The 27,576-nt window shown below is 40.1% G+C and overlaps 1 protein-coding gene across 1 annotated transcript in view; it reads left to right on the top strand.

Moving 5' to 3' along the window:
* The first annotated feature begins 2,735 nt into the window (after nt 1-2,735).
* The window catches only part of SLC9A8 (solute carrier family 9 member A8), a 35,777-nt gene continuing 10,936 nt past the window's right edge, over nt 2,736-27,576 (top strand). The window contains exons 1-10 of the mRNA XM_067554262.1: nt 2,736-3,040; nt 4,269-4,447; nt 7,655-7,735; nt 17,193-17,251; nt 18,918-19,001; nt 20,235-20,336; nt 21,035-21,069; nt 22,841-22,984; nt 24,191-24,329; nt 26,744-26,849. Of these exons, the coding sequence (XP_067410363.1) occupies nt 3,027-3,040; nt 4,269-4,447; nt 7,655-7,735; nt 17,193-17,251; nt 18,918-19,001; nt 20,235-20,336; nt 21,035-21,069; nt 22,841-22,984; nt 24,191-24,329; nt 26,744-26,849 (943 nt within the window). The 5' untranslated portion in view covers nt 2,736-3,026. The remainder of the gene's footprint in view (nt 3,041-4,268; nt 4,448-7,654; nt 7,736-17,192; nt 17,252-18,917; nt 19,002-20,234; nt 20,337-21,034; nt 21,070-22,840; nt 22,985-24,190; nt 24,330-26,743; nt 26,850-27,576) is intronic.

Below are 27,576 nucleotides of genomic sequence, written 5' to 3'. Positions count from 1 at the left end.
TAGCATCAGAACCCTTATGGTGACTGTCTCTTCCACTGATCGTATCCATAAGCTTTAGAGAAGTGGATCACAACATAGCCACCCAAAGCTGATTGTATAGAAAGAGCTGTGGGTAAGTATTTAACCAGAATAAGACAGAAAGCCTGACATATCACAAACACAACCCTTCTATAAATTGCAAGCATGATCCTAATATGAGGGAGGGAGGAATAGCAGCCCTTCCAGTTTTAATATTTTTTAAACACACCTCCATTTTGATGCATGTTAGAATAACATTCACTAACACATCTACAAAGTGAGTATGAAAGTGTCTGTAGAAACCCCAGCACATTACAGTAAACACTTGTTTTCAGCAACACCTTGGAAGAGCAACAGCTGCTTACGAGCAACAGTTCCCCATGGAACACTTTCCCTACTGTGAATTGTCCGCTCCATAACAGCAACACAGCCACGGCATAAGAGCAACATTTGTGATGTTGTGATGTTACATCCAGGGATTGAGATGGGAGGGCATGTAGGGGCGTTGCCCCTCCCTCCCCCAAGCTGCATCTTTCCACTCGTGCCCCTGGCCCTTCAGCACAGCTCCAGCCCCCTCCCCTGGCCCTGCCTGACAGAGCCTGTGTGGAGAGCATGTGTAAGGTGGATCTTGGGGGAAGGGTCTGGAAGAGAGGGATTTTTCAGGGAGAAAGCCTGGGTCAGGGATGCAGCAGAGGTGCAGCTGGAAGGTTTCCACCTCCCTTCCTCAGCATCTTGCTCACAGGCGACAGGAGGTTGGGGGGTGCGGGAAGCTTGCTATTTTGCAGTGGGGAGTATCAGGGACATGCCCATGCACTAGGCTGTTCTCTCTATCTCGGTTGCCCGTGGCAGGGTGTGGGTGTGCTGTTTTGCAGTGGGAGGTCAGGGAACCTCCCTCCCCAAAGCAGTGACCTGTTCCACTCCTCCCATCTCCCTGTGTGGTCTAGGAGCCACCTCCAGCCAGCCAGCCCTCATCAGGGTGGGACATGAAGCTGCCAGCAGGAGCATCCTCAACCTGTTCCCAGCAGCCGGGCTCACTCATCCATTTTGCTGACTGCGGAGTCCCCAGCCAAATCCAAGATTCCCCTGCCCCATTCCCCCCAGACTTGGAGTTCCCACACCCCTCAACTCCCCCTTGCCCCACGCCTTCTGAAACACTAACTCTTCATGCGCCTTTGGTCAGATAACACTCCTCATAACAGCAACAGCTGCTTAGGAGCAACATAGCAAAAAGGCACGGATATGGTGCTACTAACAAACATCTACTGTACTGGGATGCCTATGCATAATGACTAATAATCCTAATTATTAAACTTGGGTTATAACTTCAAAAGGGCCTCCAAAAATGCACCCAAAATGTGCAGGCACATATGCCTGTGCGCCCAAACCCAGCCATTTTCTTGAGGCATTCATATTGGAAAGTGACAAGTCCTTACATTCCTTGCAGGGGCTGAGAAAGAGCCTTAGAGTGGAATAACGTGGCTCAGCTACCTATTTTAGGTACTTATATAGCCCCATCACTGTAATATCTCACCTCCTTGCAATCTTTAATGTATTTATCTTCACAACACCAAAGTGCCATCACCCCTGTTTTACAGATGTAGAACTGTGGCACAGAGAAGCAAAACGACACAAGCCACACAGGAAGTCTGTGGCAGAGCAGAGAATTGAAACTGCATTTCCCAAGTCCTGGGCTAATGCCCTTACCATTCAGTTGTCCTTTCCCTCTTTTAGGGCATAACTTGGTGACATTTTGATGAGTCAATGAAATTTTCATCCAAGTATAACAGTTCCAGAGGGGTAGCCGTGTTAGTCTGTATACAGCAAAAACAACGAGAGTTCTGTGGCACAGAACTCTCGTGGTTCTTTCATCCAAGTATGTTTTGATGCTGGTTTTGAGATAGCATTCTGCCTCAGCTCAAGGGTACTTTGATACAATGATATTTAGAGCCAATTGCATTTTGGTTTACTGTCAGGATGAAAGAACCATTCAAGGCAACATGAAGGTATTTTGAAAGGATGGTTTATCACACTTCAGTGATTGAACATCAAGATAATTTCACTAGTACTTTTGATGCAATTGCTGCATCAAAACATCACCGCATTCAGCCAACTATGACACTTGGCCAGTTTCAGCCACCCAGCACTGTGGCGTCATCAAACCAAATCACAGCCTAACATGAAGTGACAATGCAGATTTTTTTTTTATTTTTTAGCAGCATGGGGTGTGAGGGCACAGCATGATGACCTACACAGCCGCACCATCAGCTGATGCAGCCCTGCTTGCCAGCACTTGCAATTTCATGGCGAGGCTCAAGATACTGTGTTTTCTTAGAGCCCCAGCGATCGTGAGTTCACGCCAATCTCCACGTCTATGTGAAAGAGGTAAGTTTCCACCCTTCGGGCTGTGGCGCAGCGCTTGAAACACTGGTGTGTAACCCAACGTGTAGAAGGGGTTTGTATGAAAGTGCAGGATTCCCGGGGGCCCACCTCAGGACTGCGGGGGGCTGGTGACACCAGTGCTGCGATGACACAGCACGATGCCATGGCAACCGCCTGAGCGCACAGCGCGATGCCATGGCAACCGCCTGAGAGCACGGCACACTGGCAGGACAGCAGCACCGCAGCAGGGCTGTGTCACTGCGCTGCCTTCCCCTCGCACTCCCCTGCGGGGCAGGCCGGGCCCTGCCCTCCTCTCCTGGGTCAGGGCGGTGGCTGGATGGGCTGGCCTCTCTATTAGCGGACGTACTACCGCCTCATCATGTGACGACACCACCCGGGTCACGTGAGCCGCTCCCCTCCCTTTCCCTTCCCCGCTAAACCGCAGCTGCATCTCGTACGCATGCTCCTTCTCCCCCCCCCTTCCTCTCATCATCGAGTTGCCCACCGGGCCTACTAGAGCGCCGCCGTCGGCAAAAGCTGGAAGTGGGGGGCGCGCTGCGCAGCCACTCTCTACCTCGAAGGCTGTGTGGAGGACTCAGGTGGAAGGGACGGGGCGGAGCGGGACGACGATGGCGGAAGTGGAGTGAGTTGATGATTCTCTTTAGGAGTCTGCAGGGCGGGGGTTCTAGGCCCCCTCCCCACCGGGGCCACCTTCTAGCCGAGACGGGGACGGGGAGGCCGAACCCTTCATTTCAGGCCCCGCCCCAGGCCGGGGCCGCTCGCTGTGGGGGAGGGGCGGTGGTAGCCTTCCCCAGGCTCATTCAGTGGGTGCAGGGCTGAGACCTGCCCTGGCTTTGGCCCTGACATCGCCGGTAGGGCCCTAGTCAAGTGGGGCCACCCGGCTTCTGGTCCTGCCACCTGGTGCAGCCCAGCAGGCGCCAGGCCCTCTCCTGCCGCCCGTGAGATGGGTCTGCCCGGCGCTGCCACCTAGCGCTGCCTGGGCGAGGCCCCTGTGAAACTGGGCTGGCTGCTCCCACTGCCACATTTGTACAGGCACAACGAGCCCCTCCCCAGCACACCTGCAGTGAGGCACTAATTAACTAAGAGGCAGCTCTGCGAGGCTTATTGGAGCTTATTGTTGGGGCCTTCCCTAGTGTTGGGAGTGAGCCAGCCTGCCCTGGCAGGTGTCTTACAGTTGTGGGGATGAGGTTTGGCACAGTCCAAGCCCCATGTCTGGAGAGGACATGCACAGTCAATTGATGGCCAGGCAGTGCTGGTGCACTGGGGCTTAGCAGAGGGGTTTATCTTTAATGGTAGGAAAGCTTGAGTACCATTAAGGGACTCCTAAAATACCAGTCCTAGTGTGGCTTGTGGGTATTTAAGGAGCATCCCAATTTTAACATGGTAACAAGGCAAGAAATGTTCACCAAATGTCCTGATGCAGTATTTGACGTATATGGGGAGGTTCCATCAAAATATTGCCACTTTGCCACATGGCACCTCCATGGAGATGTCTTAGCTGTATTACGGTAGGTTTGTTCCACTAAACAAGATAAGTCCGCACTGCACACCTTCATTTCATTTGTGTGCTAAATCCCAACTCCAATGCAGATTATTCACACACAGTGAGTGAAAGAATTCAGCAATAAATTATTCCATGAGCCTGAAGTCCTAATACTTGTACATGGCCAATGATTAAGGACCACTTCTTTAAGGCAGCTACACATGATTATCATTAATCCCAAAATAATTTGCTAGTCCTATTGGGTTTAATCTTCTTTCTGTAATTTTTTGCTTCCCCCACCTACCTTCTCTCTCCCACAATGTCCAGCTTTTGCTAAGTCTAATCATGTTCTGTATTGCCCTGACAGGTTCTCAAATACCACCCATGAAGTCTTCAATGTCACCCTCCACACCACGCTGGCCATTACTACTAAACTGGTGGTTCCTACACCTGCCAAACCTATTCTTCCAGTGCAGACTGGAGTCCAAGCTCAGCAAGAGGAACAATCTAATGGCATGACTATATTCTTCAGTCTCCTTGTATTAGGTGAATGCTGAACTGAAAAATCTCCTATTGTTCACTGTTGCATTTGATGTTATGTCTGAAACATTTGTAAGATGCATAAGTACTGGACATAGAACTTTTTTAGTATGGTGTTGTGTTTCTCCTGCAAACCCTTAACCATGAAAGTTTGTCATATAGACCCAGATTTTTAGAAAAGTTGGGTATGCAATTGCATGTTCATAAAGTTGAGCCTGTGGAATTGGGAGAATGGCATAAACTCCTACAGGAACTAAGGACCATCACAGACCTCACACTGTCTGCTTCAAGTGCAAGGCATTTATTTGACCTTGCTTTCTCTAACATAAACACATAGCAACCTGTATGTGTCCTACTAAAACAAAACTGCACTATACCCAGTTTTTCCCTTGGGGAGAGAATGAGAGAACACATGACAGACGTTAGTCATGTTACTTAAAGCACTGCTTGAAGGTGCTCAGCTATGGTCAAGAAGTGTGATTTATGAACCTCTATGGAATTTGCATGCACAGTTAACAATTGTACATGAATCAGGTAACTAGTGCAAATTGCCACAATTATCCATAGACATGTACACTTACCCATCTTGAATAGTAGTTTGAGATAATTACACAGGTATTTTGCACATACAGTTACACACACAACTTTTCTAAAAATCTGGGCCATTAGCAAGGCTCTCTGTTTATATTATAAAACTTTCTGACAGTGTTAATTGATATCTAGTGTAAACTATGCTGTAGTCAAAGCTGTAACAATTTCAGTAGAGTGATTAATGGTTCTGTCCTACTTCTTGCTGTATAAAATACAAGCAAAGTGGGGGACCCTGTAAGCAAACCACAATAAGAGATCCTTTCTTGAGAAGTATGTAATATTACTTGCTTGGTTCTTCAATATCTTCTAGATGGTCACTGTTTGCTGTGTTAATTTGTGGATTGTGTCAGAATCTGGCAAACTGAGTAGGAGAGCATTTGTGTGTTTGTCATAATAGCAGATTTGATAAATCCACTTGGATAAAATCCTACCCATGTCACCCTCTTACAAGTAATTTGTATTAAACGCAACAAGAAGAAAACCCAGTCCTTTTGCTATATGCACATCTCCCTCTGATGTTCTCCCTGTGACCAATACCAAATTGATAGTTGAATAGATATAAAAGAAAAATCAAACCAAAATGTGATAATTCAGAAAAAAATCAAAATTTAAAAGAAAAATTCTGAATGTGTCTGTGTGTCACATGGAATTTAAAAGGCTTATTTATGATAAAGTGTCCGCATTTTTTTTAGGGGTAAAGAATAGGGCCACAATTTTGGCTACATTCCAGCCCCATTATGCCACTCCAGCAGTATAGTGGATCTTGGAAACAACTGAATTCCCCCTCCAGCAAAGAAGCATTTCCAGAGCAGTGGATAGCCAGTATAAGAGCTCTGTGCTGTCCCATTCATAGCATCTGACATAGCATGTGGTGGGGATGAAGGAGGGTGTGGCCAGAGTGCTCTGGGCTCTGGATATAATGTGGTCCATAGGCAGCCAGGGGAAGCTGCCCTAAATTAGAGTAGCCCAAGGAGCTGCTTTACTTACTCTACAGCTGGTTGGTTCCCATCTGAGCTCAAAATTCAGCAGGCCTACAAGTGACACATCTTAGTTTCTGGCCCCAGGTTTCTGCAGTCTGTTTATCAAGACAAAAGCCAGTTTAACTTCAGTACCTTGTTTGGCCAAAAGGGCCTATCTTTGTAACACTCCTCTCCATTTTATACAGCATTCTAGTAGATGCAGATGGCCCACAAGCTCCCTTAATGTGTGTTATGGACACTTAATCTGCTTTGCCTTCCTTCTGTGACACTCAAGCCTGCCACAAACATAGCTGAAGCATTTTCTTGTCAATTTCTTGACTGCTTCATGTCATGCCCATGAAAGAGGGTGCGGCCACACCAGATTAAATGCTGTCAGTTACCAACTGGACAGATTCTTGCTAAGAGACTAGGTACCAAATAGCTCTGGAATTAGATGTGCAACCAACCTGCCACTGCTTTTAATATCTCAACTGGAGGGAGTCCATTCTCTCAGCCTACAGTTGCACCACAGGATTTCTTTATTGTCAAAAGAAATAGAATAGAAGTAGTTAGGCACTGGCATTTGGATCTGCTAAGCAAAAATTGTATTCTTAATAAGGCAATAGTAAGAACGTTACATTTACAAAGTGCTATATAAACATTAATCATCCAGAGTCCCTTATGAGGTGGGCATTATCCCTATTTTATAGATAGGAAAACTGAGATGCAGAAGGTAAGTGATTTGCCCAGGGCCAAAACTTGTCAGCAGTTCAGCTAGTATTACAGTAGGCATCAGGAGTTTCTGCTCAGTTTTCTAGTCCACGGGGCCTTTCACTTGTAAATTTACTAAATGTGAAGCATGCTGTGTGTGAGGTGTCTAGCAATAAGAGTATAACAATGTGCAGATTTCTGCAGGCAGTGGCATGACTCCCACTGCGGAACAGTATATAGGGGAAGTCCTTCTCATTGGAACAAAGAACAGTAAGTGACAACTTTACTCATGCTGTTTGTACTTGAAAATCCTTATTTTCAGTGAGGCCATACTCTAAAGGAATAACATATAAAATAAACTATCTGACTGAAAGCCACAATCAATTGTTGGATAGAAGTACATCAGCACAATAGATTGCCCTCTTGAACAATGACTGTTCCAAGGTAGCTAGGGGGAGTTGCAAAGCTTAATATTATTAAGAGCAGTTCACAGAAGCTTTTTGAGTCTTGATGAGAAACAGGTTTTGTTGCAGTCTAGTTGCAGGAGCCTTGTGAAGGCTGGAAACTGAATTAGGATAAGACCCCCCAAATGATTACTTGGCACAGTGAGGTAAGCAAATGAAGATAACTTTAGTAATTACTTTTCTGCTTTATCACAATTAGGTTTATCAAATATCAAACACAGAATTTAAAGGCACCCTGTTGGGATTGACAGGTCCATAATTTGATCCAACCTCTGTTAATTTGTGTGTTCCCCTTCCCCTCTGACTAATTCATCTTTTAATTATTTTAACCCATTTCTAAAAACAGCCTATAATCTGATTACTTTCAAATTTATTTTAAATTACTAGGAAAGTTTTACAATTTGTATTTGTGGAACATTGGTTAGAAGAATGTCTTTTTCTATCCTACCAGTTACATATTTTAATACTATTTTATTTCTTCTCCACAGCTATATGCATCATATTGGTGCATTTACTGATAAGATACAGACTACATTTCTTGCCAGAGAGTGTGGCTGTTGTTTCTTTAGGTGAGTATCTCTATGACCACACTTTTAAATCAAGTTTTCTTCAAAAATATTATGTTCTTACATTATAATAGTTTTAGATAAAAATAGGGGTTACAAACTCTAGTGCCCATTTTGACTGGTGTGACAGTGCCTGAAATACTGTGTTCATTTCTGGGCTGACTATTACTAGAAAGATGTAGGTACACTGGACATAGTCCAGAGAAGAGTAACAGAAATTCTAGGAGTGGAGGGACTAATTTATGAAAGAGTTAAAGAGCTAAGCATGTATAGCTTTGCCGCACAATGGCTAAGGTTGTGACCCTGCAAAGTGATACATGTGAGCAGATCATTATGGCTGTGTGGAATCCTATCGAAATCAATTGGATTCCATGAGAGCATACCTACATGAACCACTTTGCAGGACAGGGGCACTTTGCTTGATGTATGTTTAGTGGGAAACCTTGATAATGCTCTAAATATCTGAACGGTGCAAGCACTGAGTTGGGAGAGGAAATATCTCACATGGTAGAAGAAGGTATAACTCGGATTAAACTACTAAAAGGAAAGCTGAATGCTAAATATCATGAGAATCTTTCTGACAGTGAGATCTGTTACTTTAGAATAGTTTCCCAAGGGAGGAAGTGGAAGCCACATATTTGAAAACTAGACTGGACAAAGCAAAATATGTTATTGCAGGGAACAATCCTGTATCCGTTGGGGATTGGACTGAATGACCTAATAGAGCTTAGCATTGTTGTACTGTGTTGGACACAGGATATTAGAGAGACAAGATAGGTGAACTCTTCCTGAAGAAGAGCTCGGTGTAGCTTGAAAGTTTGTCTCTTTTACTAACAGAAGTTGGTCCAATAAAATATAGTACTTCACACACCTTGTCTCTCTACTAGTGTTTTGCCATTTCTAACATCTAAGGGCCAGATTTTCAAAAGAGCCCTGTTCCCATTGAAGCATCTAAATGAAGTGGCTGGATTTTCAAAAGTGCTCAGCGCCCAGCAGCTCCTATTGTTCTCCATCAGCTGATCAGTGCGATAAATCAGCCAGTAATCAAAAAGAAAGCAGAATCATCACCCAGTGCTAGAGCTAACAGTATAGAATCTTAAGGTTTTCAAAAGTGCTGAGCACTGCCCTCAGAACTCAGATGGAATTGCTGGATATTGAGCACTTCTGAAAATGTGGCCCTGGGATTCTGTAATTTTAGCACTAGTGCCGGGTGAAGGTTCTATTTTTTTTTTAATTATTACTGGCTGATTTATCACAGTCAGATGCTTGGAAACATGAAGATTGCTACTCTGCCTTTTGGAAGTTAAAATTGGAAGAGGGGAGGAACTCTCAAGGCCCAATGAACAAGTCAAGATTAAAAAGATAAATTGGCCAGTAGGGTCAAATGGCAGGATGTTGCTGGTATGCCAGATTTCCTTACAGAGTGCTTTATTTTACTGTCCAGATTTTGAGACCCTGATTCAGGAGAGCACTTAAGGATGTGCTTAAATCTATTCCTGGTGAGCAGAGCACTTCAATATGTGCTTAAGTCCCATTGACTTCAAAGGTGGGCCTGAGTGAGGTATAATTCTCTGCAATAGTGGGATGCATCTAGGAGTAGGGGAATACTTTACCAACTTCCTCCCACTCATGCATCTTCAGCCTGGGGTAAGCTAAATTGTGAGACCTGCTCCCACAAATCTTATCATCACTCCCTTTATGAGATCGATTTATTTTAATTGCAGAAGAACTTTATGTCTTGTACATGTGATTTAACCACTCTGAGAATATAAGTCTTACTGGTAGCCTGAAAACTTGCCTGGACTGCTAGATACTTAACTGTCCCTGTTGTACCACCGCAAGGGTTCTTTCTATGACTTGAGGTAAGAGAATGCTGCCCCTTAATTCAGATCAAGCTCTTAGCCACTTTGTAATAGGTTTGCAAAGTTCATGAGCCTAATTCTGCTCTCACAGTGATTGTACATTGGTGTAACACTACAGATTTCTGTGCAGCAGCTCCTGATTTACAAATGTGTAAATGACAAGAGAATCAGGACCCAAATATATATTATATTGTCTAGAGGTCCCTATCACTGAAATACAGTATTTTACAGGTGTAAGTAACCTTAGGCAGCAGTGAACTGTGAACTTTATCTTAAAGGGACACTCACCTGAAAAATCATATTTGGGGATAAGGGCACAGATTTGTCTCAAATTGAAAAGCAAACAGTTCATAGATTCCAAGGCCAAAACGGACCACTGTGATCATCAAGTCTGACCTAGTTAGATTTCTAGAAGACCCAGCATTTCCTTATGTATCTAGATTTACTCCAGCAAAAGGTAGATGTTCTGTTTGTTTAATTTAGACTGTAAGGTCTTTAGGGTAGGGTAGTGTCTTTTCATGTTCTGTACAATGCCTTGCATAAATCTGTTTTGTTTTCCATTACTTGATGAAGTGGTTGAGGGCAATAATATACACACACTTTTTAGTGTGATTGTGGTATTTTATTTCAACTGCAGTAAAACCAAAAGAAAGTATGATACATGATGGGGTTAGAAAAGCAGCTAATAGGAAACAGAGATAAATCAAACTTTAACTTTTAACAAACTAAACCCCTTTAGGGCAATTTTCGTTTTGCAGCAAGTATCAACCTGAGACTTAATAAAGCTTCATTGGAAATTATGAAATGAGATTGATGATATTCAGTGCTTGTTAAGTAAATTTGCCTAATCTCTATTTCCTGAATGTTGGACAGTATCTGTGCTACTTGAAGAGGTACATATATATGGGGCCAAATTCTGCTTTCAGTTACTTTACTGAAGTCAGTTGAAGTAGTGGATTTACTGACCGTAGAATTTAGCCCATCATGTGCACTGTTCCTTAAGAAACTGAGTGACTTTATTATAAAGACAAATATATGAATAGAGATCATTGTTAGAAAGGGACACGACAAAAATATCTCCTTTGTGCTTTCCACATCATGGCTTCAGTTTAGGGTTAGTCTGTTGGAGGGATATCGCCATTCCTCTTTCCTGTACCACACACTCAACTTCAGATGAAAGATTGAGTTTCTTTTGGTTCCCAATCCAGTTAACTATCACTGTGATTTAGATATATTCAGATATAATCTCCATCCTGAAATGCAGCAATTCACTGGGTGCTCCTTCCAGTTTGGTTTTGGACTCTGTGACTTTTGGATCATGCTGCAGATTCTGCCCCAAGGGCTTCCCAAACAGCAGAGTTTTACTGATCTGAGATACTAAGTCAGTGTTGCTTTGCAGCTCCTTCTGGGGAACACTCTGCAAAGGTTCTCTGTCTCCCTTCTGCAGAGCGCTCCCAGCAGCAGTGGAGGATTGTGACTAGGCCTCTAAGGTCCACACTTCTGCTCATAGCACAACACCAATAGAGACTGCAGTGAAATTTACTAAGATCTCTAACTATTGCTGCTACTGCAGCTCGGGATTTGTAATAGGTGGTAGTGGTTGCAGCAAAGGCATCTAAAGATATTTCCAAATTGGATGGAGTTTAGGATAATACATTCAGTTCTGTTTTGAATGTAAACTGTCACACAGCTATTATCTTTCTAAATCTAAAGCTAGTGTAAGCAGGTGCAGCTGCACTGATGTAAATAGGGGTTGTGCCCACTTATATCAGGGCTGAGGTGGCCTTGACCTTTTGAGTCTTATCTGTTTAGTTAACTGACGAAATCACATTTTTCTCTTGTCAGCTCTGCAGAGGGGATACAGCTTCTGCTTCATCAACAAAATTGCTAGCTAATTGTCAATAAAGAATCCTCATTAGTGGTAATGATATATGCAACTGAAAGAGCACTGCTAGATTTTAAAGTATCCAGTTCTGCCCCTGGTTCCAGAAGTTAGATATAAGCAAATGTGCTGTGGCAGTCACTGAGGGAGAATTAATAGTACAGTTGTTATGCTTATAACAAAGAGCAGGATTTTATTCAGGGGGTCAAGACAATACGCCACGTTTATTGTGAATACAAAGATTTCAAAAAGCAATTGCCCCTCCTCCCCCAACACACACGGTTCTACAAAGATAAAGTATAGTTACCAGTCTCAGTTGCTCAGTCCACTGACGAAGTGGCTAAGCACGAGGGAGCAGGGGTCTGTCGGTGCGCAAATTACCGTACATACTCAAAATGCAAAGCCTTACAAAAACTGCTATAATAGTTTGTCACATACCAAAAATATTTAAATATTTTACATAAAATCAATATAACTTACACAGTGGAACAGTTGTTTTTACAATCGCTTTTCTGCCCATGATCATCATCTTAATTGTTAGTTCCTTTTGCTTTTAGCAATTTCCAGCCACATTTTTCTTAGGGGTGACAGGGGATGAGTGCATTCCCTGGACCAAATTTGGATCCCCCTTACACAGATGTAAGTCTCAAGTAACTCCATGGAAGTTAATGGAGTTACATTGGTGCAAAAGCAGTGTGAGATCAGAATCAGGCCCTTTGTTTATTATTGAACAGTAACTCATTTCTTGAGGCAATGAAGATTATTTTCAACAAGGAGTTGGATATAAAGTTATCAAAGGAATGACTTTTGGCCTTTCAGGCTATTAACTTTCCAGTTTGCACTTTGAAACAGGATTTGAGCAGAGCTGCCTATTTTTAATATAATAAGAAATCTGCTCTGATAAACCTGCAGCCATTAAACTAACATCTGTGGAAGAGCAGTTTTAGTGTCTGCTACAAAACAAGGTGGGTTTCCTCCATTATCCAAACCAACACAGGAGGGATTTTTTCATTCTGCTACCCTCCAAGCTAACATACTGATGAACTCTGTTTGGACAGCTGTCCTTCCTTTTTTATGGTAAATATAGTAGTGTCTTGCTTATGTAGTTAAAACTAGCTTGTACCCATTAAAAACTCATACGCTTGGTCTAGTTTGTGCTTCCTCCCTTTATTCCTCCTCTTCTCTCACACTCTGCTGCTGCCTTATGAACTTCGTATCATTCAGTAGGCTTATGGCATCAGAGGAAGCTCTCATCTGCCTCGGGGGGAGATTGAGACATTAGAGATTGTCACCCCCCCCCCCCCCTTCTTCCCTTCCTCATTGCCATCTATTAATGTTTGTGTATAAGAAGGCTTATAAGCCCTGTGCTTGTCCTTTGCTTTGAGTGAGTTTAATCAAGATCTAAGATACACGGCACATGTTTTGGATACCTCCTGTAATAGCTGAGACAAACTGGTTGTTCTATCCCATTGAGTGACGTCTGTTACAGTTCAGGGCAATTGCACCTGTGTCCAGCAAGGGCCCCCACTCTAGACTTCTCAGCCATCACTTCTCTGTGGCAGAGACCTGTCTCTCTCTCCCTCCTGACTGGGTTTTTCCAGGTTGCACAGTTCCCTGCCTACACTGTGTTATTCTCAGTAAGCCATACTGCCTAGATAGGCCAGCATCTGCACTTTGCTTTCTCCTCAGAGGCTATTAATAGTTGTAATTGCCCACACTTATAAGTTACCACACAGCTCTTTATGAGCAAGCACATTTAATCTTAACGTGAAAGCTTTATCTAGAAAACATATAAGAACCAAAAATAAAAGAACCTATCTGAATGTTAAAAGCTTACCAGAGGTCACCCATCAGTCATATATGACCTCAGTAAACCAAAGTCCTTCCAACCCTTCCCAGGAAGGATTGGGGCTCCTCTTGGACAGAAGGTCCTGTGTGCTTGCTTGATCAGAAAGCAAACCCTAAGTCAGTTTAAATTCAGGCCATTTATCCAAAAGTCCTTTCTCTGCCTGTGGGTCTCTGGAGAATCCTGTTTGAGCTAGTATATGTGAACCTCTCCAGGTAGTGGCATGGAATTACATGCCGTGATACATAAATTTAATACAGTAAGATCTTCCAATAATATTGCAGGAAATTGCCATATTTGTCACAAGGTCCACACCAAGTAATGACATCTTGAAATCCTTATGTCTATTGTAATTCAGGTCCATTTGGTCATGTCTGTTACTTGCAATGCCTGTTTTAAAAAAAGAAATACAAACTTCAGTGTTAAATTTGGAGCAGAGTTGCAAACTTCTGCTTGCCTAGGGCAAGAGTTTTGTTTTTTTTTCCAGGCAAGGTAAAATATATATATTTTTTTCATCATGGAAAAAGTATATGAGTAGATTTTGATTTATATAGATTGTAGTTCTCCAAGTAGGGACTGTCTGTTACTCTGAATTTATGCAGTGCATGGCACAATGGAGCCCCAGTGCCTTGGTCTTTAGGCATTACTACAGTAAACATGATTAATAATAAATAATTTGTGCCTGAACTGGTACATTTTCATGACAGTTTTGCAAAATTGATTTAGAGGAACACACTTCTCCTTTCACTGTACACTTATTCAACTATTTTTATCACATTATCTTTACTACTTGATGAATTCCTAAAATCAGTTTGTAATAGTCATGTAATAAATGGATTTTGCAACACCGCAAAAGACTAAAGATTATAGCTTAAATTTATTATGTTGCTAAAGAATCCACCATTTGAATGCAGTTGCATATAAAGCTAGAGATTTACTAATCTTTAGGAATAAGCTACCAAAGAAATCAACACAAACATTAAAAAAAGTTGATTAGCAAACATACAGACATTATATCATGATTTCTAGTGTGACTACAGCTGAGAGATAGTTGAAGTGTTAGATAAGAATGTAACCAAGTGCATTCTTTGACAAATCACTACCAAAGGTGTCCGGAATAAGAAATAAACAGGGAATGAAGGCAGTAATTAAAAATAGATGCAGGAGATATGTTGACTGCAGAGGTTTCAAGTAATAAGTTAAGTTGCTATAATTTCCCAGTCAAACAAAACTACAGTAAAAAGTTCTCTGAAGAAATTTCAGGCACTGGAACAACAGACAGTGATTTTTCTGGTGACCTGATCAGAACAGGGAGCATAATGTTTTTTGAGGGGGAACAAAAGGCCTGGTGACAGGCCTCCCCATGTCCATGCAACTATTGTGTTGTGCAACTTGTGATTTAGCTCTTCCGCCTTCTCAGAAAAAGAAGTCCTTCCAGATGGGGCAAACCTATTCATGCATCCTGACCACATAACCTAGATACTTGTGGATGGAGAAAGCTAAAATCGATAGAGGGCCTCTGTTCCTCTGAGGTTCTGAGCACCATCCATTAGCTGCTGAGTACCCTCATCCCTTACTGACATCAGTAAGAGTAAAGGATACCCAGCAAGCACCTTGAAGGTTTGGACACATGCCAGGTTGCCTGTGCCCCTTCTGCACTGCTCCTTTGCTTCATTACTCACTTGTACCTAACTGTGTTGTGGTGGAGAGCAGATTGAATTGACCTAGACCTAGCCACATCTCAGTCAAAGACAGATTAGTGTGTAAACTCAGGCTATAGCTCAACCCTCTTTTCTGGAGCAATTTGAAAGTGCCATGTATTCATATATTTGCCTTCCGTGTTTGATGATAAACTTTATATAACATCTGTCACACACTTCTCAGTATTAATAATGTTACTACAAAATTATATGTTACAATATCTAAAGTAGTTACAGAGCAGCAGAGGGAGAAAAAAATCCTTTCCCGGGCCATATTTTTACAATCATTTCCTCTTTCTCCTCCAGTTCTCCTTCCTGAATGTCCCATTTATATCTACCTTCCACTCATCTCTTCGTGCCTTTGTGATTGCTTCTGCTCCACACCTCTAATTCCCTCCCAGTAATTGTTCACGAAGTGACTTCCTTCTTTCCCCTGAAGTCCCCCCCCTTAAAACACTTATTTTGAGAGGCCTCTCAATGAAAATCTATCAAACAGAGAAAGTGAGTTTGGAAAATACATTTCTTGACATCTCAGTCCCTGATTTTTGCCTCTCATGCATAGATTATCTGTTTTTCTCAGTTGGATTGTAAATTCCCTGGGAATATAGTCTGTCATTAGTACTGATTCTAACAGAGTCAAGCCCGTTCATTCTCAGCAAATTATAATCAACATCCCAAGCATAGACTTCCAATGTAGCTTCCATCCCAGAGTGGAAGGGCTGCATGTTGGTAATGGGACCTGTAGTATATCATTTATGAATAACTATGTCTGATTCTATCCTGCATTAAAGACCAGCAGCCCTTTGATGTTCCTGTATTTCGTTCTTGGTCTCCTTACAAACCATCTCACTGAGCAATTATTTGTATCCGCTTGGACAAACCCTTTGAAATATTTTTGTATGAAAGAAGGCTTAGTCCTCGTGGAACATGATGTGTATGATGCATCCCTCAGGAATGGTCCATGTGATGCTATTTGTGAAATTCTTTTGATAACTACAGTATGACGAGTAAAAATTACATCAGTTTGCTGGAAAACATACTTTAAAACTTCTTAGTTACTTAGTCACTTTGTACTTTTCAGGCAGAGTATTTCACCTTCCCAAAGTGATATCATTTGATTATTACACCCACACTCTGTAAACAAACACAACACTGGAGTCTGAGTAATGAAAAGAAGCCTCATCCCTTTGTGTAGTCTGTGGGGGGCAGGCTATGAATTATGCCCTTGACTCACACTAAAAGTTGTTCTCGTAATCTGAAGTCTTCATTCAGATCTCTCTGGAAATGCATTAGGTGGGAGAGCATTATGAACTTTAGCAATTCAGCCTTTAACATATTTGGTAAGGTTAGTAATTTTATAAAATTACCTCATTCTGAAATGGGCAATCTATTTAATACCTGTAGGAGACTTTTATAGTATGTCCAATCATTTGAGGAGTGGTTCTGTCAGTTTCCCTACACTGATCAAAAGTGGGTTCCTAATTTGCTGCTTATAGCTTCTTGCTCACATCAGGATGAAATTCACTGTTGTGCAGAGGGTCTATGCACCCTCAGTTTCCACTCATTCCCTGTTCTGATTGTTTAAATGGATTTAAGTGCTGTAGAGACCTAGTGCTGGCACATGGTTGTATTTCACCCATCAGTCCCTATATGAATAATTAACTCATTAGGAAGAGAGGTAGGATTTCACATCCACATACTGGTGAAGAGTCTTTTTGAGTAATTAAACCTGCTGTCCACACTTAATGATGGAAGAAATGAAAAACAAACAAACAAAAAATGGTAAAGTTATAATAGTGTTCTCCAAAACCTATTTTTCTTATTAGCTGTGAATAAAACCCCCTCAAAACCTGTACAGCATTTAAATACCCTGTCTCATAATTTTTGGTATAGTATGGCCATGTTTTATTTTGAAATATACTACAGAAACTTTAGTAAAACAGAAACAGTCCTCTAATATGCTGTTCTAGGAATGTGAAAACATGTTGCTTTTTTATATCTTGCCTTGTCTTTTGCTTTTAATAATGTTGTTTAATATGCAGAAAATAGGTCAGCAGAGTTGCAAATAACAATTTAAGATCCTCTCAACAGAGAGTCAGTGACAGTAACCTGAAGACTTATGTGTTTCATGACTAGTGCATTAAGAACATCTCTCTCTCTCTACCTCTAGGTATCCTCATGGGAGCATTTATAAAAATTATAGAGTCTCAAAAACTGGCCAACTGGAAGGTATATTTGAAAGCAATTCATTTTTATTTGTAGTGTTGTTCTTTGTGGTTTTATAAATGAGCTTTGTTTTGAAAATTTAGTAATTGACTCTGTTTAGCACCAATGAGTAATAAATCAAACCCTTCCTTAAAACACTCACATTTTGCACTGCATGTTTCTTGAGAACCCCTAAAATGTTTTGCTATAAATGCTACAGAAGCCAGAGGTGCTTGGAGCAGCAGCAGCATTTTCCACTCCATACTCTGGGAGCCATGTTGGAAAAGTCACAGAGCAAAGCAGGGCATCCACATGTCTTGTTTCCAGGACTGAACAGAGGCGAAGTAGCTGTGCAGAGGGGCTGGCTCTGTGCAAATATCCCAGGACCCCCGTACTCCGTAAGGTTTCCAATGTGTGCTCTCTGCATAACTGCAAAGCCCTCCCCAGGAGGGGAGAATACTGCAGTAATGACTCTGTAAGGTGAATCCCACAGTTATAGGAGGATTTTATCCCCTGCTGGCTTACCTGCATCAGAGAAGCATTTCGCTCTTGATTATTTGATGTTTGCCACTGATTTATTTTAAGATAATTTGATTTTTAAGCTTTCCTCCTCCTCAACAGCCTCTGTGCTGTTAAAAGTCTTGGGGAAGGAGACCATCATGATCCCATAGTTGGGACCCTCCTTCTGGCAGTGGAGGCAATGTCTCAGCTCATGCCTGTGTTGCTGCTACCAGCCCTGCCCTGGGTATGCTGCTATTTATAGCCAGGCAAGCACAAAGATAGTATGTGTACACGAGCAGGGGAATCACACCCCTAGCTTGCAGTGTAGAAATAGAGTAAGTCTCATTTACATCACTGTGACAGTGCAAAAGGGCATTAACATGGATATAAATTACATTTGCAAATGAGAATCAAGCCCCTAATATTTTTTCACGGGCTTTCTATGAGCCTGATTTAAAGCCCATTAAAATAAATGAGACTGCAGTGGATTTTGGGTCAGGCCTTATGTGACCTTGACCACTTTCTGCATTGTTTTCTCCATCTGTAACGAAAGGGATAATAAAGCTTACCCACCTTTTATAAAGCAGTATGAGGTCTTCAGGTAAAATACACTTTAGAAGTGCAAAGTACTATTAAATGCACATCTGCCCACAAGGAACTGTACTGAGACTATGAACTGATTTCACATGGTCCACTGATCAGCAATCTAATGGCAACAGTATTCAGCCACTACTGTCTTGGACTAGATTCAGATCAGTGACCTAAAGGTGAAAGGTGTGTCCTTTTAGTGTTCTCTACCAATTTCCTTTCAGGCTTTGAAAGCCTGCAATAAAAATGGTAATGCTTCTGTAATATAGAAGCATTTTTCTTTTTTTTGCAAGAAGTCTGTTTTCCATACAGTACATTTGGGAACAGTGGTTCATGGTAAATAACACTTCCTGTCTCAGTCATCAGGGAAAAAGTTATTTAAAAGGTAATCCTAAAGTTGTTTACCATCCTGCAATCCTCTTTTATTTAGTGGTGCGAAATGAGACAGATTAAATATATTTTCATTTCCAAGTATTTTCGCGTCTTAAAAATGCTTCCATTTAGGTAGACACTTGAAGGGACTAGATTTGCTTTTTATATATGGTATTATTTCAGTTATTGGGCAGTCCTTGAAATCCCTTTGTATTTTTTTGTTTTGCAGGAGGAAGAAATGTTTCGTCCAAATATGTTTTTTCTTCTCTTGCTTCCACCTATTATATTTGAATCTGGATATTCATTACACAAGGTGAGATACTACCAGATATCAATTTGTAAAATGACTCTCTTCTTTGGACCACATTCTGCCTCAGTTACTGTGATGCAACTCTGGAATAATTGCACTGAATTCCACCATACTTACACTCATGGAATTGAGAATGGAACTTGAACTCTTGCACCCAGTATGCAGGGCATGTAGCTTCTGTTAATATTAACTGAGCATTGGCAATATACTAGATATTATAAAAACATAAGAAGTCATGCTCCATTCTTCAAGATTATTCCAATCTGATGTAGACAAGTCAAGGAAGAAGGATCTGAGAAGAAACACAAAGTTTTCTCTTCCCTTTTAGAACTTGGCTGTAATGTCCACACTTCAAGTCTTTGCTTTGAGCTTGGCTGAAGTCATGAAGGCCCTGTTGTATTTTAGGAGCAAGCTGAAAGACACATTCCTTGCCCCAAAGTGTTTAAAGTCAAAGCTGTTGGCTTTAAATAGGAAGCAAACATTGTATTAAAATATATTCTTGATATTATAGAAAAACAGATGGGTTTTCTTGTTGCAACATATTGGGAGGTACTTTTAGCTGCTCAGCCCTTTAATAATAGCTTAAATCTGAGTGAACTTTTAATTCCATGATTAATATCAGCCAGGGCTTCTAGTATCACTGAGTGGAGAATCTTAATAACCATACTGAGCTAAATGAGAATTAGATCCTGCATAAATAAGACCAGGAAAGAGATTAGTGTAATCTATTTTTAATTATTAGGAGTAAAGTAAGCTATTTGCAATTAAATAAAATTTCACTGTAATCAGACTTGTAAAAACGTTAAAATGTATTAGTTTAAAAAAGTACTGCACATAAAGGATTTCCAGATTTATAGTAGGAGAATATGTATTTAAATTGAAGGATGCAGAGCAAAATAACAAAACAAGCAAAGAGTTTCTGAGTGAAGGGTGAAACACTGTTCTTAAAGGTCAAGACTGATAGAAATAAACTAAGGCCTTCCAGCTGTGCTTTGATATGTGTGTATGCACACTGTCAAAGCCAGTCTTGTAAATGTCTTTTCCCTGCCTGCTTAGTATAGATATGGGACTATGGGTACATAGAGCCCAGTCCTACCAAATACTGAGCACAGATAACCCAACAATTGGAAGACAAATGTACAGGAATCTGCATTTACCTTGTTAGGTTGTTTTGGGGTTTTTTAGTTTTAAGGTTCATTTTCATTACCTCACTGTGTCTTGCTTTTGTGTTTTTAGGGTAACTTCTTTCAGAACATAGGTTCCATCACTCTATTTTCTGTGTTTGGCACAGCAATTTCAGCTTTCATTGTAGGTGGAGGAATTTATTTTCTGGGTCAGGTAAGAGAAATGTCTTTAAAACTCCTGCATGTAATGGGATGGTCTTTCGAAAGCCCATTCTTTCAAAGAAGAGTCAATAGTAGATGGAAAAGATTATATAATATGGGAACTGATGAGTATAAGCTTTACATTACTATGTATCTCACACATTATGTTACAAAAAGGGGAGAGGTCTATCTGCTTATGTAACCTAGTTAGCGCATGAAGTCAGACCACTGAAGAGCGTAATAGGTGGATCCAGGTGGAAAAGTGCATTAAACAGGAAAATCAGAATTAATTGGGTTGTTTTTTCAGAAATGCAGCGTGGGCTAAACTAAAGAAGTGAGCACACAACTGGGAGCCAGGGATCTCTGAGTTCTGTAGTCACTGACTCACTGTATAGCTTGAGCAAATTCATTTACTCTTTCTATCTCTTATTTCCCCATCATAAAATAATAGATTACACAATAGTTCCATACCTCATTTGTGTCTTGTGAGCACTAGTTAGAATTTGCATTCTGTAAAGTACTAATTATTAATTTATTATGACATTTTTCATCATAATTTTGGTGTTTGATGCACACCTGTACATCAGGAGTAAAGTGCAGTTTGAAAAAAAAGCTTCTTATGAACCTATACAAAATGTATACCTAGTAAAAATAATAAAATGAAATCTTTACACAGCTGATTGAAACCTTTTTTTTGGCCTATCCTTCTAGGCTGAGGTAATTTATAAACTCAACATGACAGACAGGTAAGTTCTTGGTAAAATTCCCTAGTATCTTGCCAGAGGCATTCTCCAAAATACTGCTATAGATATAACAAACAGTACTTGCCCAGGTGTTCTGGATCGCTTAGATTTAATATTGCTTATAAAATCATTAATCAGAATTAACATTTTTAATCCTTGTGATGCCTTTTTCCTAATGAAGTATATTAAGACTTACTAATCAATAGCATTCTCTGATCAAAGTGACTGGATCAGGGGGAACACTATAATGAACAGTTTGGCACAAAAATATTTTCACGGTATTTGTTCCTTGCACATTCTTTTTTCCAGACTTCAAAATTAAAAGGTGTAAATTGTGACGTGCATTTGATTACTTGACATAATTAAAATATATTATGCAGATATGGCTAGCTTACCCAGAGCTTCTCCTTAAACAGGGAGTGAACTTGTAAGAATCAATACCACAGACTTTTCAGAGCAATTGGCAAAGGCTCAACATAGTTTTCTAGAAACCCTCCAAATGACACAAAAAGTCAGATTTCTGTTCTTGGTTACACTAGTGTAATTCCAGTGTAATTGGGTGACAAACTTGCATTTACTTTTTTTGTTTTAGTTTGTCTTTTACTGTGTATACAAGCACAGAAGATTTGTATTAAAGTCCATAAATCAGTTGGACTTAGAACCAGGAAATGTGACAAGAAAAAGTATGCATGAACTGCAAATGTCTTCTTCTTTACCTGGCTTCAGCATCTGGCTTTGCACAGCTGAGAGCTCCTGATTTTGTGGTCTCTACCTTTTGGCTTAAGATCTAAGGAAGCTTTAGCATCTGTTTTTAAATATTGCTGCTTGTGCTACATAGTGGGAATATTTTAAGTAGGCAATTGATAGCATGGCTAAACCACCTCCTTGTTTTGGTCTAACTCAGGCTTTTCTGTTAGTCGCCTAGTCTATGAATAAGTATTTAAGAGACATCTCTGATGTCAGTGGTTTTTATCTTTTCTGTCAAAATGATTAAATTCCCCACTGTGTATTCACAACTAAAATCCTGGTGTAAGGAGACTGACAGTTTAAAAAAAAAATTGACAGTCCTACACTGTATGTGAAATCTGAAATGTAAAATATTATAACTGTGAAAGAAGACTAGGCATCACCTCAGTGATAAAGCCTCTTTCAATGTCAGTAATTTTAATGGCATGACAGTAGATACAGGTGTCACCAAAGTTAATTTTTCAAGTAACTGGCTAGGACAGGTTTTACACTGTTAATGGAATTCTATACATTCCATTCTGTGTCATTGTATATATCTGATTTGGTGGTTTGGATCGACACATTGAAAAACTGTTTCCACAAAAGTATACAGTTTCCCTTTCTTGCTTTTAGTGGGACATTTTTACTTATTTCTGAAAGTTTGGGGAGGCATATTGCTCCTGCTACTTTGTAAGCTGGACATCCATAATTCAGCCTGAGTTATCAAGGTTGGTGGAAAACTCAAAGCACAAAAGATCCCCGTGAACACATCATCTATTAACAGGTTTTGCTGTATTTACCAGGTGATCCTTTCTTCCAAAAAGAAACAAACAAACAAACAAAAAAAGCTTTTCTTACTTTCTGTTTTAAATATTGCTAGTCAAATGCTCCTGAATGGGAAGATACAACTTTCTTCAAAATATACCACTATTGTTCCCTAGAAAATCCATTGGTATGTCCATGCTTTTTCACTGCTCAGTATTATCAAATATGCAGTACATTTATACTAGCATGTTTTTTTGGGGGGGGGTTGTATTTATTCTTGCAGTTTTGCGTTTGGCTCCTTAATATCTGCTGTGGACCCAGTGGCTACTATTGCCATATTCAATGCCCTTAATGTGGATCCTGTGCTTAACATGTTGGTTTTTGGAGAAAGTATTCTCAATGATGCAGTCTCTATTGTCCTGACAAAGTAAGTGCATTTGAATTTGTACTGTACTGTAGTGCTCCCTTGTAGATTGCCATAAAACTCTAATGAATTTAGTTACTGATCTTTTTAGACTTAAAAAACCCCCGATTTTTAACAAAAACATGTAAAAAGATACTTTTCCCCCTCACCCTAGTCCTGGGATCTGAAAACCAAGCTGTGTTCTTTCTGGGTTATGTAGAAAGATTTTGCTAGCCAAATACTTCTGTCATTGTGCCTCTTTGACTCCCTGGTCATTAGTTTATGCAATCCGGACAGTAAGCCAGTGGGTTGACCTGGTAGTCCTGCAAAGGGAATTAAGAATTCTGTTGATGGTACATGAGCTAGAAGAGAATCCAGTTCACTCTCTCTTAACTGTGTTGGTTCTGCAGGGCTGACAGAGTAAAAAGTACTCCACTTTTATTGTTTTCACTGAAGTCAGTACATGTCACTAAGAATACATAGAGGCAGCAGATCTGAGTAAAAAATGCTGTATTTAGATTGCCAGTTTCAGGGAAGAACTGCACTTTAAGCACTATTTATCATAGGTACTTTTCATTAAGGCCATGGGGTGTAAGTATTCTCTGTGTGCTCATAACATAGTTGAGGTCTTTTTTTTTTCCATATTGCCTCATGCTGTAGCAGCTTCGTCTTCCATGGGCTCCAAAGAGCTCTCTCCCCTTTCCTCCCAACCTCTCCCCTAAATCAATCACTTCTTTTGCCTTTTTCAGTGACTCTGCAGTCTCTCTCATCCACAGGGGGATTGGGCTTTCTGTTTGTTTGTTTACTCTCCCTCATAAGAATCATGTGATCTGTCTTTTTAACTTCTCCAACTCTGAGTTTTTACCATTGAAAAATGCATTTTCTTTTCCCTTTTAGAAGTATGGAACCTGTTTTGCTGTACTGGGCATCATTGTAGCCTATTTATACCATCGTGAGGAGATTTCACAAGAGCAATGCTAGATTTCCAGATTTTTAGCAGAATTAGATTTCCCTTTGGGGATTATACCAACACTTGATTTAATATCTTCTGACATTGCACTTGTTATATCACAGTAAAAGCCTTTTAAGAGCAGTAGCAACAGAGAAAAGTAGGTTGCTTGAATTTTTTTTAAAGACATTTGCTTTTTTTCCTAAAGACATTTGGCTTTTTCAGATCAAGACTTATACCTGTTTCTTTCTAATTTTTTTTTTTTTAAAAATCATTCCCAGCACAGCTGAAGGTTTAACAAGAGAAAATATGTCAGATGTAAGTGGATGGCAAACCTTTCTCCAGGCACTGGGTTACTTTCTTAAGATGTTCTTTGGCTCTGCGGCACTTGGCACCCTTACCGGCCTTATTTCTGCATTAATATCCTTATTGTGTTAATGTGATGCACATGCATAAATTGGTGAACTTTACCGTTCTAAAAATGATTTTCATCTAGTCATTCTGTAATGTTCCTTGGGGGATGATTTTTACAGAAGGTCTTTTTGTGGGCATATTTTCTCTCGTGCGTTTTGTTTTTAATATTAATGCTAATGGGCCTATTTAAAAAACTTACATAAAAGCTTTGCATGCTTAGATTAATGTAATTAAGGTCTGAATTACTGTATACTATCTTAGATTACATGCAAATAAAGTGTTATAAAATATGCTAATTGTTTTCTAAATTCACAGTATTAATTCTGTTTTCAGCACTGGTCCATTCTATTAGCATATGGCCCAGTTTTCACATGTAAGAATGGTAAATTAATATAAAAAAAATATATATATTTTTCCCCCAAGAAATTTTACAGTCAGACCATGAAATCTTCCAACTTTATATGTCATATTCAGCTGTTTGACTATGGATACAGCTCAACCTGGCTTTATATGTTGAATTATATTTGTGGCTTTCAGCACCAGCTTGAATTGGTTGCTAAACAACCTGAGAGCTTCTCCCCTAGGATAAAGAAGGATGTTTGTTTAAACCAGACACCATTGTTCCTTTTGAAAGCTTGGTTTAATGTTTAAAATAGAAACCTCTGTTTCATATTTTTGTTCTGGCCTTATGCTACAGTTACCCATTTAACCTGGCCATAATGTCAAGCACTTTGTTTTGTAAATGAGAAGTGCCCATATTTAGGCAAACACTCTGTTCATTTGCCATCTTTATTCATTAGAACTGTTCCATGCACTTTTGATTAATTCAAAACATCTCAGCAAAAAAGAGTAACTGACGTTTTCCTTATTCAATTATTTTTCATTCAATACTATCTAACTGAAAGAGGCCAAACAGAAAAGTAGTTTAATTGCCTGGATATTTTATTGTTTGAGTCTCAAAATACTAGCTTTACCACTAAAGCAAAATATTTCTGTGAAGCAAAGAAAATTTATAATAGTCACCAGCAGATTGATATGATTGAAAGTTGCCAGTTCATTAGCCTGGAGGAACGTGAACTTCTATGTCACAGACATCTTCTGAATTTTAACAAAGGTGGCACGTGGAATATTTTGAAAGTGAGACAAGAGCATGATTCTTCAAGTGCATGAATGTGTTAATGTAGATGTTCTCACTGATCAGTCATGTCCATTTGGAACTAACTCAAAGTCTAGTTGAGCATACAACTGATAACATATAGAGCCTGTTTACCCTATTAAACATATAACGTGAAATCTTGTTCCTCTGCATGAAATGGAGAGGAGTAGGACTTTAGATCCTATACAAGGTTCTATGCTCATACAGGTAGTAGAAGTTTGCTACAGTGAGTCTGAACTGGTAGGTTACACTGATTCACAGGTAGGGTATGCTGATCCACTGCATAAGTCTCCTTCTGAGCTGGGAATGCCCTGAGGCTGTAACAGCAGCTCTGGAACAGTTTTGATTCTGCTCTGCTCTTTTCTTCCCGTGAGAAGCCTAGCTTACAGCCTGGCCAGCTGGGGTGGAAGAGTGGGTTTGGTTCTAACAAACCCTTTGCATTTTCACAGTAAAAAATCATTTTGCTTTTAATTTATTCTAAAGGTTTTTTCCCCCAAATCTTTGATGCTAAGTGGGAAATAACTAATACAAAAAAAAAAAAAAAAAGAGAGGCCTAGGGTGAAATCCTGACTTCATAGAAGTCAATGGAAGCTATGTCATTGATGTGAATGGAGCCAGGATTTCACCTGTAGTAAATCTTTCTAGAACAAATACAGTATAAGATTAGCTCAACTTTTCATGAACATCTAAGCAAGGACAAAAAGAGGGTTTTATTTCTGTCAAAAGTAGATAGAAATGAGAGAAAACGTGAGCCATTTCAGTTTTAGGTCCGTTTCTAACTCATCTCATATTGATAGAAAACCCTCATTACTTGAAGACTGTTCAGTAGCTTCTCTGCAATGAATTGGGTAGTCTCAGTTGAGTTCCCAGGGAACGGGAATCCACATCACAATTGGAAAAGCCTGGGAGTCTGAGTAGAGGGGTCAGCAAGTGAATGTGCATATAAAAGTGGTCTTCCAGGTTTAAACATGTTGGCATGCTGCTGTCCATATTGTATGTACTCTGTCGATATACAGTGGCCTTTAGTCTCTAGAACTGTCAGGCTGACAGCTTTCACCAACTTTAATTTCACTTAAAACCAAACAACCCTCCAGCCCAGAAATGATTAATCAAGCCACACTTAGTCAGTGGGATGTTTTGCAGGCTTAATATTAGTTATTCAACTAATCAAATATGTGAAATGTGAGTGATGAACCTGTTTCATATAGATTTGAATTTTTGTGGATTTCTTCTCAAAATTTTTCCTTAATGGTTTGATATGTACGTTCTAAAGCACATTGATTTAAGGAAAACACCTTCCCTGGAGTTTGGGATGATGATTATCTTTGCTTATCTTCCTTATGGACTTGCAGAAGGCATCTCACTCTCAGGTAGGCAACAAAATGACTGTGCACAATTATTTGTTTAATTTAAAAGCGTTTGTAATCTGGATGTACAAGTTTTTCAATTTCTGGTAGTTTGTTCCCTTCCCCCAACATTTTCAATGTGTGTGAGGTATCCATTGATATGAATACTATAATTTCAAATGTCCCATTCTGCATCTTTGCATGCAGTTACTCTGTGCATAGGGTCATGGTATTCAGGCATACAATGGGTTATGTAAACTGTTTGAAAACTGATCTAGTGGTATAATGTGTTAAAGTATTTGGGTGTTGCTGTGAATACAGGTTTTGACCTATAAACAATGTTTAAATAATGATGAAATGTTTCTGTAATATGCTCAATATTTTTTATTCCTGGTACATATTGCATAGTAATATAAAAATCATAGTAAAATACCGTAAATTAGTTATTGTATATGACAGTGTTTACAAGCACAACTTATTAGTTGCTGACATTAGAAAGTACATTACTTTTTTTAAAACACCTAACACATTGAAACAAACTCACTAATTTGTTCAAACTACTTCAAAAAATGATCAGGAGAGTATAAATGCTGAATAACCTTGGTCAGGTTCTGTAACTACAAAGGTCATCTCTGCATTCCAAACAAGGGATTATTTTGCATACACCTCAAATACTTGTTCTTCCATTCCTGTTCATCAGGGCCACTCCTGTTTGAACATGTAGCTTGAGTCAAATACTGTTAGCGTTTCA

Source organism: Emydura macquarii, unplaced genomic scaffold (assembly GCF_026122565.2).
Source record: "Emydura macquarii macquarii isolate MOO-44397 ecotype Brisbane River unplaced genomic scaffold, CSIRO-AGI_Emac_v2 contig_1483, whole genome shotgun sequence".
Classification (NCBI taxonomy): domain Eukaryota; kingdom Metazoa; phylum Chordata; order Testudines; family Chelidae; genus Emydura; species Emydura macquarii.
The sequence above is the reverse complement of the archived record's forward strand: the minus strand, read 5'-3'. Positions and strand labels throughout refer to the sequence as shown.